The 13,619-nt window shown below is 41.0% G+C and overlaps 1 protein-coding gene across 10 annotated transcripts in view; it reads right to left on the minus strand.

Annotated features, from left to right (window-relative positions):
- The window catches only part of CRACD (capping protein inhibiting regulator of actin dynamics), a 125,986-nt gene that overhangs the window by 26,840 nt on the left and 85,527 nt on the right, over positions 1-13,619 (minus strand). For all 10 annotated transcript variants that reach the window (XM_039378566.1, XM_039378567.1, XM_039378569.1 and 7 more), the window contains one exon: positions 9,403-9,571. In XM_039378566.1, the coding sequence (XP_039234500.1) occupies positions 9,403-9,571 (169 nt within the window). The remainder of the gene's footprint in view (positions 1-9,402; positions 9,572-13,619) is intronic.

Consider the following 13,619-nt stretch of genomic DNA (forward strand, 5'->3'; position numbering starts at 1 on the left):
GTTGTTTGTTACAACTAATTAGTAGGCAAAGATTGCAATTCAGGCACAAAAATGGCTTGTTTGCAAGTTGTTTTTGACCTTACTAATGAATTGCTAATATTTAAGTTGGCAGCAGCCAACTGGCAGCTTTGAAACTGAACAGAATTTGCTAGCAGTTCAAACTCCAAATCTGCATTTGACCAGCTGCAGGGATGCTCTGGTAGTAGGAAGTGCCCGATAAAATCTGAGTCCCTGAAATGGAAGAAAAGAGCAACTTCTGAGGTCAGTGCTGGTGGACTGTCTGGGACAGGGCTGGGAGTGAAGATCTTCCCCATCCTGCTACAAAGCTGAGGACACCTTTGATGATCTAGTCTCTCCTCCTGCCTATGAACTTATTAAATATCATTTAATATCATTCTTCTGGGGACACCAGGTCACATGAAATAGCTTCGGAGCTCCATGTGACCTGCAATCATAAGTACATCACCACTGGAAGTCCAACCCTGCCTTTGACAAGTGCCCACAATGGTACCAGTGGCAGGTACCAGTAGCACGTACAGCATTTCTGATGTTCTCCCAAACACCAAACTGCTGTCTCTCTCCTTATTACATGGCATCACATATTTCTGTTTTGTAGAGCTTAGGCCAAACATACCTGAAAGGTTTTGTCCATTTTTGTTTTCTGATTAACTTCCTAACAAAACAAACATACTCCAAATTGTCAGAAGACACGAAACAGTCACAGGAAACCTTGCAGTGCATTAATTCAAGATTACTCTCTACTGTATCCCTTCAAAATGCTTTGCACACATAGTGAATATTTCAGAATTGGGTGAATGAGCAATTCTGCTAGCCACATGTCCAACAACTGGTAAAAATAGTTTAAGAATTTTGCTTAAATGTCTTCGTAGGCTAAAGAACATAGGAAAAAAATATTCACACATTGTAGTAACCTAGTTTCTTTTACAGGAGAGTTTAAATACTGTTTAAGGTGATTTCCAGGCTATTGTACTTTCTGAAAGGTCTCTTATTTTACTCACTTGGAGCTCACAATCCTTTCACATCTTCCCAGCTGTGAATCTGACAGATTATATCACAAAGGTCCTTTCCCCCCCTCTTTTTTCACTTTCCTCATGTTCTACTTTTGGAAAGACTGAATTTCTTTTAAGTCATAATACAGTATGAATAATTGAGCTTCCTTCACTGCTAACCAGCATTCCCATCTTTGAAGTTTTTCTCAGAATTCTTTATACAAAAACATCCTCACAATACACGTCTACAGTCTGTGCTCCCTTCAATTAAAAGGCATGTCAACATCAGGAGCGGATTTCAATAGATTCACGGTATGACAGAGACCCAGGCTACAGTCATAGCCATGGCTGAAGGTATTACAGTTTCGAACTGCCATATCACTTCCAAGAAATGTGGGAAAACAGTGCCATCAGTATATGAGCACTTCTGTTGATAATTCTGATGATGACACTTCAGAGGCTGTTTGTACTGAAAATAATTGAATCATCATCTGACTCACTTTCAGAAACCTGACTAAATTACATGAATTATGGATGTGCTATATCAAAATATGAAGCACTCAGCAAATCCTTAAAGACGTTCTCTCTGAAGATACATTGCAACCCAAGGATCATGTTCCAGTTTCAGTTGCAATACACAAATTTTCAAAACTAATTTTCTCATACTCAGAGCAAAGTTAAATTGCATTTGCTCTCAGAGTTTTCATTGCCTCACCTGTGTCCATCTTCAGATACCTGAAACAGGTTGGAATACTTGGTTTCGCAGCAACACTAAAAACTTACTTTTCACCTTCTTTGGTTAGGATGAAATTGTCAAGAACTACTACATTTTTGAGAACATATGATGGGCTCTGTGGTACATGCAGGTTTTAGTGTGAAAAAAAATACACCAGGATTTGTCTTTGTCTTGAGTGTGCCCCAAGAGCTTAAAAGTACAGCAGAGCCAACCATCCCACAGGATTTTTACAAGTAATGACACCAGCAGTGTCAAAGGGATGGGAAATAGAGCAAGACACAGAGTATGAGGACCCCACCACATCCTGACCATGGAGATGACTGGACTCCTGGCCCAGATTTAACAATATTTAGCTGTAAAAGAAGTTGCCTCAAATACACATTGCCCCTAATTAGGTTTCTTCTGCATAAAATTAATATGCTTCTCAGACTCATTGTTTAATTCAGTGCTGCTGATTCATTTTCCTGGAAAGGGAAAACACCTGTTTCATTTCAGACTTCTGGAAGAATCACAGAAAACCACCGGTAAAACAGATTACATAGATATTGGAGTATCACATCTATGTATGAATTTGGCTTGCAAAAACCTCTGTGCACTAAACCCCTCTTACCATTACTCATTCTTGCTAAGGTATCTGTGTGTGCTAAGAAATTAGAAAATGTGAAACAATTCCCTTACAGCAAAATAGAACCACCTTGATCCTACAGGTGAAGTCTTACTCCTCTTCCATGAAGACCAACAAACTGAGAGAGATTGCTCTTCGGACCCTCCCCCAGCCATCCACTGCTATGCATCATCATCTATTTAGGATGTGATTTTCCATCAGTTCTAGATACATCAAGTCAGGACAGGTGAGGTGTCACCCTTTCTCTCTTTACCCTCCTCTCTGTGTGTTCACATCACCTCTTTTTTGCCTGATTAGTGGTCATGGTTCACATGAAACAATTCAGAGATGTTCTGGTAACTAGAATAACTAACTGAAAAAAAAAAATCCCAAAAACCATCCAAACTCAAAAACCTACACAGCTTCCTGGTTTGCCTGAGCAAATCCTGACTCAAGTTTCCATGCTAGCTGCGTGTCTAGAGAGCTGTTGGAAAGAGCCAGACAACTGCAGTCCAGACATCAATCAGCATATGCTGCTGTGGAACAGCACCCTTAAGTACATTAGAGCATGCAAAGGAAAAATTTTACACAGAATACAAGGTTAAGTTTATCTTGATGCTGGTGGCTATAATGTTTTAGACCCCATTTTTCTCCAGAGCTATTTCTCCTCTCAAAGACATATGTGTGGTCATTAATAAGGGGAAGCTTTTCCAGCAGAGAACACTGAGACCTCAGCTCTTGTATAATCCCATGTTGGTGAGTTCCTGTAGTACAGAAATTTCACACCACCAGTTGCCTCTTTGGTGTGTCATAAATGTTCCTCCCACTCTGTTATTAAAGAGTTAGAAATAGAAACTGGAAAATAAAGGGAAAGAATGAGTTGTTCTGTTCTTTCTTGTTTGTAGAGACTGACTCCAAAAAACCCCGAGTCTCATGACTTTTAGTTTTCCATTAGAAACTGATTCTGTAATCATTAGAGATCAAAGCCAGCTTTTTAACATAAAGCCATTTTTAACATTAAAAAATTCATAAAGCATGTAAAGCAAGAATGAATTTGCTTTAGCCAGGTATTGACCCTCCATATAATCTCTTCAAAGGGATCTGGGAGTCACTTCCCGGAATAATACCCCAGGGAAATGACAAGTGCAGTGATAGGTTGCCTTTACTTATTGTTTTGTTTTAATAAAGAAATCTGATTCAACGCTTTGCATCTCCCATGAATGTCCCCAGGGCAGATAGAGATGAAAAACATAAATTTCATTTTCTACTCATTCCAGAGATGCATTAATACGTAAAAGATGAAAACTAACTGTAATTCTGATATATATTTTTAGTGTCCTCTCTTTCATCTCTCATACTGGAATGTGAGTTTTGGTTCTAACTCACAACTGGATGGGGAATACTGTGTATGCTGTAACATAACTCTGATTCTGAGCTCAATCTAAAGATGTATTTGTATCACCTTCAGGAACTGTTGAATTTCAGGACACTCCCCCTGTTATGACCCACTCGAGTCCCATTGATGCCAATGATCAGTTGTGCAGCCCCGCTGTCAGTAGTCCTGCTCATTTCAAAGGTATCACACATTATCTTATATAAAGCTCCAGTCTGGTGTCATCAGAGGATCTGTAACATATGAACTTACCATAGTTTCATTTTTTCTTACAAACAGGGATCAAGCTTAGCTATAAGTAGCTGATGCATCATGCTAATAGTCTAACTAAAATTATGATAATCAAGGGCACAAAAATCAACCATGGGAAGTATCAAGTTCCAGAGAGCACTAATGAGCTTTAATGTCCCTGACCAGCCTCATCTGGGAGCTCCACCCACCACATGGATCCAGGAGCTCTCTTTTAAGATCACAGTTGAGGCTTTGGTCCCTGCCTGAACTATGCTGGAGGAGTGCCAGTCTCCAGTTCAAAAACAACTGTCCCTGGCCACAAAGATCCTTGATCCAGACCTCAATTTGCAGACTGTTTTCCTGGCTTGCCCTTAGCTCTGCCTTCTCAGCTATGGACCTGCAGCATGATCACAGATCCCACCCTGCTGTGGGATTTTCTTGGTCCCCTGCTTGCCTTCCCTGAGGGAGCAAGAAAGCAATGAAGTAGGACTACACAGTTCTTGACACGTGAGTTTTACATAATTATTCACTAAATTGTCTAATCTCAGAAAGTCTCAGCATGTACAGCAAAGAAAGGCATCACTCTGCTTTTCCAGTAATTCTGCAAGAGAACCCTGATGCAGTTTGAGGATGTGGACATTCACCAGTTAGCATAGAAATATGCAGATTTGTAGAAGGAACAGGGCTCTAAGTGGTCCAGCTTTCACACTTGACCTGGCAATCCATCACATGTGACACTATTCTGTCAAATAGCAGCATATGTTTATGCAAAATCTGCTCTAAAGTATGGCAAAATGTCAGAAAAAGAAGTGAAAAGTCTAAGTTAGCCTTGGCAGGAATAAGTGTTATATAGTGACTGCATTTAGCTGATAAGGAAGGAAAGGAAGAGGAAATAAGACAGTATATTATATTAAAGGTGACAACTCTGTATGATACAGGAGCCTAGACCTCATCCTTATCAGCTGCTGAAAATGACAGTTGCCATGCAGAATCTGGAAGGAAATCAAGTATATGATGATTAGGAGGGGAGTGCAATGAAGAAATCCAAAAGGGAGGCAAGGGAGAGGACAAGTGGACAGTGAGACATCCTAACCTTCCAGAGAGACTAAAGCAAGACAGCTTATGTGATGGAAGAAGCGAAGACCAGAGTAAAAAAGGTTCTGGGATTACTGATGTGAAAATTAAACTAATAATTGAGGCTGAGGACAAAAGACAAGTTAAAAAGGAGAAACAGAGTGCAACCTAATATAAAATGTTGAGGACTTGCAAAGACATGGCCTACTGAAGGGCTCTCAGGATCATATACAAATTACAGCACACATAATGAGGCATCTTTGCACTCAACCAGCCGCTGAAAAAAAAAAAAAGGCAAGCTGATGGCACTTTGTGCAAATTTCTACTAAGTGATAAAATTGCAACAAGTAGTAAAAAGTCCTAGCTCACGTACCTGAGAAGAAAGCTTCTGGAGCTCAAAGACTTAAGCAAGCTGGGAACAGAAGGGAGGACAGTGAGAGTTGAGGTGTCAAGAAAAGCTATGGTCAAAAAAAATACTGAGTATGATATTAGTCTGATGTTCTGCCAAGGCAGTTGGAACCACTTCAGGAAGGCTTTCTCCACTCCTCTGCTCTGACCACATGCCACTGAGTACACATCAGAAATGGCCATTCATAAGGTAGTTGTCGCTCCTATTTCTGTGCTATTCAGCTGCAATATAAATTACAAAAAAGGAGAAACAACTCTAATGTCACAAAAATTCGTAACAAAACTTATAAAAAATCCATGCAAACGGAAAACTGCAGAGGGTAAAGCTGTTCTTTGCCACAACCTTTTCTGTTTTGGAACATCCTTGGTTCCCACAACACACCTCATAACCCAGAAATAAGAAACCTGTTCCACATGGATCCTTGTCAGCTGAGGTAAGAGAGGAAAATCCAAGCTTGCTTTGTTTATAAAAGCCTTACAGTGTCCACATGTTACTTTTCTCTGCTTGGGCTTGAAGAGATACTTGCTGACATCTGAGTTCTGATAAGATGAAGTCTCCAGAAGAAGGTGGACACTAAGCAGTACTGCAACATAGCACTCTCACTGGAGTCAAGAAGGCACTCAAAATGAGCCACTTCCAAAGAAATTAGTAAAGTGACAAAAGCCAATTGCAGAAATAAGGCTAATAAGCAGAAAAAAATGCCCAGTGTATGAAAACTGGATGTGACAGAGAGAAGGTTTCTTGGGAGCTCCTTGAAACTCCAGCTGGGTAGATGGAACACTTTTTTACTGTTGATCTAGATTGTTTCATATGGAACTGTACAATGCTGCAAGTAAAGGGGTCTCGTTTCATGGAGAGGCACTGTCAAGAAACTGAAGTTCACTCAGAGACTTTTTGTTGGAAGAGGATCAGTGCTGTCACACTTGACTCCTCAAGACCTGACAAGTCTAATTCCAGGTCCTTTGACTGCATTCAGTCTAAGGAAAGGCACTCTACTGTACCCCCAGTAAGAGAAATTTAATTTCCCACTACCTCTGCACATCAAGCCAGAATGCCAAACTTTTGTAGGGCACTGCACAGTGCACTTTCAGGTATGTCCTCACAATGCTTGCTTAATGTCAACTGTGACAAATTAGACAAATATAAAATCTTTTAAAGTGCCAAATCGTAGCCTCAGAACAGAAGCTTCTGGAGACTTTAGTGAAGGTCCACAAACACAGCTTAGCTTCCTTGTAATAAGCACTTCTATCTCCCAGCCCTTATGGTTAGGACATGAAGTTAATGAATACCATTTTAACTTTGTAAACTCAAGAAGGGCAGTATAAAAGTGGGAAAAGGAATTTCAGTCTTTCACAAGGCAGAGCAAGACAAACTGCAGTAGGATACCTCCCACCTGGGTGTTGCAAAACAACATGGATGAATAAATAGGCTGAAGTGTGCATACATCAGGATACCAAGCAAGTTATTTGCATCTGATGAATCCAAGATGCATCTGTAAGAACGGATGGACAGGCAGATCTCTCAGGCTGCTTCCAACTCAGCTAGTCAATCTACACCATATGCAGATTACCTAAATGGCTCCAGGGATGTCTGCATCAGCCAGTCGGTGCAGTCTCCATTAGAGATTTCAGCGCTAGCTGTGAGCAGGCTTGTAAGCCAATACAGCACTCAGTGAAATACTAGCTTAGGTCTTGGAAGCAATACAGATGTCTTCTTTAGCCTATATTCATTCATTCGCTTGTCTCTACCTTCTGGAGGCAGCTTCCTCCCTTAATATCTGTTCAAAACAACGACCTCCTCTACCCAAAACAAGAAGTCCACAAGACACATCTGCAGAAAACAAATTCATGTACTTTGCAGGCTGAAAAAGAAATATAGCTCTCTTAAGGGAATGGGAGTATCCCTGAAATTTTATTGCAAAATTGGAACAATACTATTCAGTTTTCTGCTTATATAAATAGACTACTTGATATTTGTATTTGCTCTGGTCTATTTCTATAGTAATAGTGGAAGGTATGGCAATGCATCTACTGTTAGACAACTTTTAAACAACTATGTATATTATTTCATTCAGCCTCTCTCTGCATTCAATTCACAAACATTTGAAATAACAGTAAAGGCCAAAAAAATATAATGGATGGAAGCCATGCTGAAAACAATGGGGTGGCCAAACTAAGCTCCCCAAAGCAATCTAATGCACCACACTGAATATCTATGCTTGTTGTAAGATGAGCAGTGTGACAAACACTACCTGCAAACTGAAAATTATCATAAAATCCCACCCACATTGCACCATAAAGCCTGAGAGGAAAAACAGAGGTTTGACTTGGTATTTCTAGCCGGCTAAAACAGAACCTCTCAGGAGTCATAGGTGCGGAAAGATGTGTTCCACTTGAGATGAGGCGTGGGACCCTTCACCCTTGCTAATCCCCTGTGATTTAAATCGTGCAGTCTGACTTATTATACCAGAAGCTTACATTTAATGCCTTTATTAATTAGAAAAATTAATATGTTTAAAAATGTAAGCATTTTAACAGTTTCACCAGGGTCAGCCACACCTTCCTGTCACTGTTGGGGAATGGGACAAGTTCCCATATCGCTGTTTGTTTCTGGGCGCAGCACCACATTTTCGGTTATACTGAATGGGAAATCCCGATAGCGAGATGACGCCCTTTAGTTTGCTCTTGAGGGAAAAGGCACTGAAACCTCCTACAGACTTTTGGCATCATGCACTCAGGTAATGCAATGCAACAGCAGTCAGCCACACCTCCAGCTACACTGTGGCTATGCTCAGTATTGATTTTCTGAAAAGCTGGGTTGGGCAAAAGAGGTGTATGAGATTGCACTGCAGAAACCAAAAGGAAACCTAGAACTTAAGGAATTTCACAGAATGGCACAAATAACTCAAAAGCTTAAAAAAACCCCTAAATAAATAATTTTTAAATCACATTTTTGCAGCTATTATTTTGCACCACTGGAAATACTGTGCAGGGTGATGTTTCTGCTACAAATTTTGGCACGTTTTTTGTCCTCTCAGCTGTTTTGTTACATTCAGATATTCACACTCCCCAGTGCAAATAGTTTCTTTTTTTCCAAAGCAGCAGGCTTTCACCAGGAGTCAGCTAACCTCTTTGAGACTAGAAGCTGGAAAGTGAAATGAGTATTACTGACGCCATTAGTTTGTGCATCCGGTCTTGGGGTTTTGTTGCTGTTGGGGTAGGGGGTTTTTTGTTTGTTTTGGTTTGGGTTGTTTTGTTTGGTTGGTTTTGGTTTTTTGGTTTTTGGTTTGGCTTTTCTTTTTTTCCTGTTCCCAGTTAGAGATTGCTAACCAGTTAGCTCTGTGCAGTTTCTTTCTCCCACCACTCATACAGAAAATTCTCACACTGTCCTTTTGTAATCCCCTGTTGACACTTGAATATGATCTGATTTCCAGGTGCTTCTCTCTGCTCCCTTCCTTCTGCTCTACATTCAGATAAAAATAAAAGCAGCCTATTTGTTGACCCCAATTACAATGCAAAAACTGTATGGGATAGACTGAAAAAGAATGTGTCTGTTCTGACCCAAAGATACCACCTTGCAGGGAAATGTGTGCAATAAAGTATACCAGTTCAAGTTTCCCTTTTCACAGTTTTTAAAAACATGCATGCCATTAATACACGTGCTAAAGGTTCTCCATGGATTCTGTTAAATCACAGAGCTGGATTCAAATTCATTTCTGCTTCACCCTGGGAATTCTTTTTTGCAAACCAGTACATGAACCCACTTTGGAGTCTAAAGCAGCAGGTGCCATGTTCAGAGGAGGGAGAGAGATGCATGCACTTCATAAAAAGCCAAGTAAAAATTGCTGCCATTTAGCAGAGGGAGAATTTAAATTTAATTCCATTAAAAGCAGGGAGAACAAGCAGTGTGTGTGCACAGGCTGGCAGCAGATGCATGTGCGCTTACCTCAGCCCACTGTTTGGCTCTTCATCGGAGGAGAAGGTGCCGTTGCAGATATTGCTGAAGGAGTGGCTGGGCTTCAGCTTGGGTTCCTCACAGTCTGAGGCAGGCTCTCTTTTCTTCCTCTTGCTGAAGAGCTTCTTGAAAGGCTGGAATTTGCCTGCCTTTTTCTTGTCTGCGGATGACAAGACAGAGCAGCGCGGGGCTGAGGGACGCGGCTGGCAAGCACACGCCGCGGCAGCAGGTTCAAAGGAGGAATGAGGTCAAAGAGCAAGTCACCAGCCCGGAGCAGCCCAGCACTTGAGATGTAAATGCCGGGCTGCAACTTGCTGTTGATGCGTCATATTGACAAAGCAAAGGAGAGTGCACTAAAACATCTGTTCTTGGGTTTAAGGATCTGTTTGGAGGTGTCAGCGCAGCCGACCGCTTCGATGAACAGAAGAGATAATTTTGCATAGCCAGAATGTAACGCTGCAGCTTATTTTTAGGCTTTACACCACAGTTTTGATCATTTTACCAAAAGACAAGCATTGCTTTGGTTACCCCACTTTGGAAGGTGCTGGATCCTCTGCCTTGAATTAGAGGCAACTGAAACCAACCAGCTGTGTTTTAGTTATGTGTCTTCATAACCAGACAAGACAATTTATAAATGAACAAACAAAACAGGATAAAGTTCTGTTGGTTTGCTGCTGGGTTACTTCAATAAACATCCAGCTTTATATCAGGAAAGTCAATACATTTCTCTGACTTTTTTCCCCCCAGGTGACTGAGGACAAAATTTGACCAAGCATTTCTTCCTTGAGACACTGAAATTTTCAAAGCTACACCAAAAAAGCATAGCAAAACACAAAACAGACATGAAGACGGAAACAAGAAATAAAAAACTTAACCAGGAAAAAAAAAAGTAACTTTTTTTCCACCAAAGACTGGAGAAAATAAAGGTAGCTTTCAGCTACTATCCCCACAACTATTCAGAAGAAGTACCATGATTTTCTTGCTAGCCACTGTCAAGAAAAGATTAATTTCTCAGGGCTGGGATGCATCAAAGAATATCTGAAACATAATAACGTTTAAAAAGAGTTTTATTTCTTTTCTGCTTCACTTTAATTTTGCATTGAATCTACTTGGAACAAGCTAGTTTGTTTTTTTTTTTAAAGAAAACCCAACTCTTAGCCCCCTATCATAATCTGAGAAGCATCATTTTGTACTGGTGGCAAATATTTTCATAAGATCTTTAAATTCCTGTATGTGCTTTTCTCACAATCTGTGTGCATATACACTGCCTCAGCATGCTCCACTCTTCCTATGGGCTGTGGCTCAACAGAAAGCAGCGGTTTGGTTGGAAAGTATATGGAGGCCCCTGTAGGAACATTTGACCAGGAAACTTGGACAATCTTATGTAATGCAATAGCACTCTTCAATTCCACATTAGGTTTTACACTCCACTCTGCTATACCTGAGCATGGCAAAGCCAAATCTGGGTAAAACTCCTTTGTAGTTGCTGGAGGTATAGCTGCAGAGTATTCAGAGAGAGAAAATGTGCCCAAGCACATTGTGATCTGCCTGCTTCCTGTGGTAAGTGGTTTCCAAACCAGCATGGTGCCAGAGAGCCCGAGTTGAACTCGGGGTGGGATCAAACTTACACAAAGTGAATCTATCTGTACCTGATTACAGATGAGGTAGGACATGTAGACTGAAATGATGAAGTCAAAGACGCAACAGATAGTAATTCTGCATTTCCTTTAAAGATCCCTAAAAAGTTCATACAGATATAATTCCTCACTTTGGGCAGTCAAGACACACAGCATTTGTGCAACTTGATTAAGACAACAATGCATCCCAGTAGCAGCATAAAGATAAAAAAGCTGAATTATGAACCTCAGATTCAGGCCCAGCATTAGAATTTTTTGATTCAGAATCACTGACCCACAATGAGCAGATGAGAAAAACAACAAGCGCTGAAGCAGCAGTTTTACCAGGGTAGGAGAAAAAGGGGTACTCAACCTCTCCCTCAGCTCTGCTTTCCATAAGCTGACCAACTCACATCTCCAGCCAGACCAATTTTTTGCTGCTGAATTCTGACTTTGGAGAAATATATTCTTACATGGAACCCCTAACAGACAGGCAGGCAGTCATGCAGAGAAATAAAGAAATTATTGCTCTTGGCCAGAGCTGATCCAACCCTTCACACACCTCAGAAACTGACTGGAAAACTCCATAAATCAAATGGTAGAGCATACAGAAGAGAAAGCATCAGCACTGGACACAACACTGGGTGAAAGACCTATTTGTCCACAGTTCCCACCTTGCCTGTTTGCTCCGCCTTCTTTGAAAGGGAAGACTGTGCCATGCCCTTTCTGCTGGTTAATGCAATTTACTGCATAAATCAATTCAACTACAGCATTTTTAAAAAAAGGTTCTTACCATGTCATTCATCCCCATTAGCCTTGTCCCCTCCTCTTCTGGAGGTCTTCAGATATAACTGAATTTCCTCATTGACTCTAAATCTACTGTACTGATTCACCAACTATGAATCTAGGTGTTGAACAAATATAACAGGTCACCACAGCTTTCATTTCATGAAAATGGGTGAAAGCCAACACTCCTATCTCCAGCCAAGATCTGCTTTTCTCTATATGATTTAACATGTCCCTTAGCTGTTTCTGCTGCATACCCCATCATCACAGTTGTCACATTACTAAGCATGAATTCTTTAAATTAGGCTTTGTGATTCATTCCAAAACCAATGAACACCCTTCCCTGCACAGGCTGCGCACACTGTTCCCCATCCTGCCAGTAGCCTGCCCTTCCAGGTATCTAAGGAAGGAATGCCTGACCACTAAGACAAAGTCTGTTTATGTAAATTTTTCACAAGATTTTATGGAGGAATTTACCCCTATAGGGTAAAATGCTTCAGTAAACCAGTAAACCAGTAAAACAAGTACAAGGAATCCAGACATCAGCAATGCAACAGACAATGCCCTGCACAAAAGCCTTTTGCATCTCTAATGCTGAAACACAACTCCTCCCTTCCATCCATCTCTAGTGTTGAGAAAAAAAAATGGGATAGGAAATGCTGAAGGCTAGGACACCCAATGCTGTCAACTTGCAGCAAGGACAGTTGCTGGAAGTGCCAGGAAATAAGTCTGCTTACATGGGCCATTTGCTTTTCTCCTTAATCACTTGAATGGGAATCCTGTACATCCAGCCCCAGGAGACCAAGGGAAATTAGTAATTAAATGTTTTTTCCTGTCTGTTTGACAAGTCTATCTTGTTCAAATCACTGTAAACAGTTAACAGTAAATCAGTTTTGAATCACAGAATAACATAAGGTGTGAAGGCGACAGATAAACAAGTTTGGATACACTAGCTAGAATAACACAGCACAGATGGTACATGCTCCCGTCTCAGCTATCAGAAGACTAGCAGAACAGATTAGAATAATCTTTAACCTGTCATATAATTCGTCAGATGCACGAAGACACACAGTGCCTAACATAGAGCCAGCAGAGAGCATCAGTATCATGAAGGCAGCACATGGTCCTTCCACTCCTAGTGACAGAAGGGAGCAGCTTCTCTCATGCTCTCTCTTTCATGCTCTCCAAGAAAGATGAAGGCGAGTGCAATGGGCTTTACTGCCAGTAAATCAGTCACAGCCTTTGGACTCCAGCTGGCAAAGTCTTATCAATGTGCCAGCTGAAAATTCCCCATAAGACATCTTGTTATTAAACTACTCGAATGTCACCCAAATCCATTGGGATTCCTAGGCTTAATTCCTCCTTAATCCATCCCATCAAAACCAGCACAGAGTCCTCAACACAAGCACAGGTCAAACAAAGACTTAACTACCACACTTATAGAGAGAAGAAATTTAAATGACTGGAAAGAGAGTGAGCAGTGTATCCCAGAAAACAGGATCAATGTAGGGGTGAGGTTATGCCAGTGGACGGGACAGAGAAGATGCCAATGTCATTGGAAATATCTGAAAAATAATTTTCAAGCAAAGCAAGCTTCACATGAGAAACAGAAAGACTCACATAATCGCAGAAAAGACACCTATATATTTAACAAGGTGTGGGTTCCTTGCTTTTCCTATTTGCTGCAGTGCTGGGGGCACTCACAGTACTGTGGGTGAGGAAACCTGCAGGGCGAGACCTCTCCAAGCACAGCTGACCAAGCACATGCATCGGTTGGTAGGTAGGAAGATGATCGTTGAGGGGAAA

Source organism: Pipra filicauda, unplaced genomic scaffold, assembly GCF_003945595.2.
Source record: "Pipra filicauda isolate LSUMZ 115617 unplaced genomic scaffold, ASM394559v2 scaffold140_size2443280_pilon, whole genome shotgun sequence".
Classification (NCBI taxonomy): Eukaryota; Metazoa; Chordata; class Aves; order Passeriformes; family Pipridae; genus Pipra; species Pipra filicauda.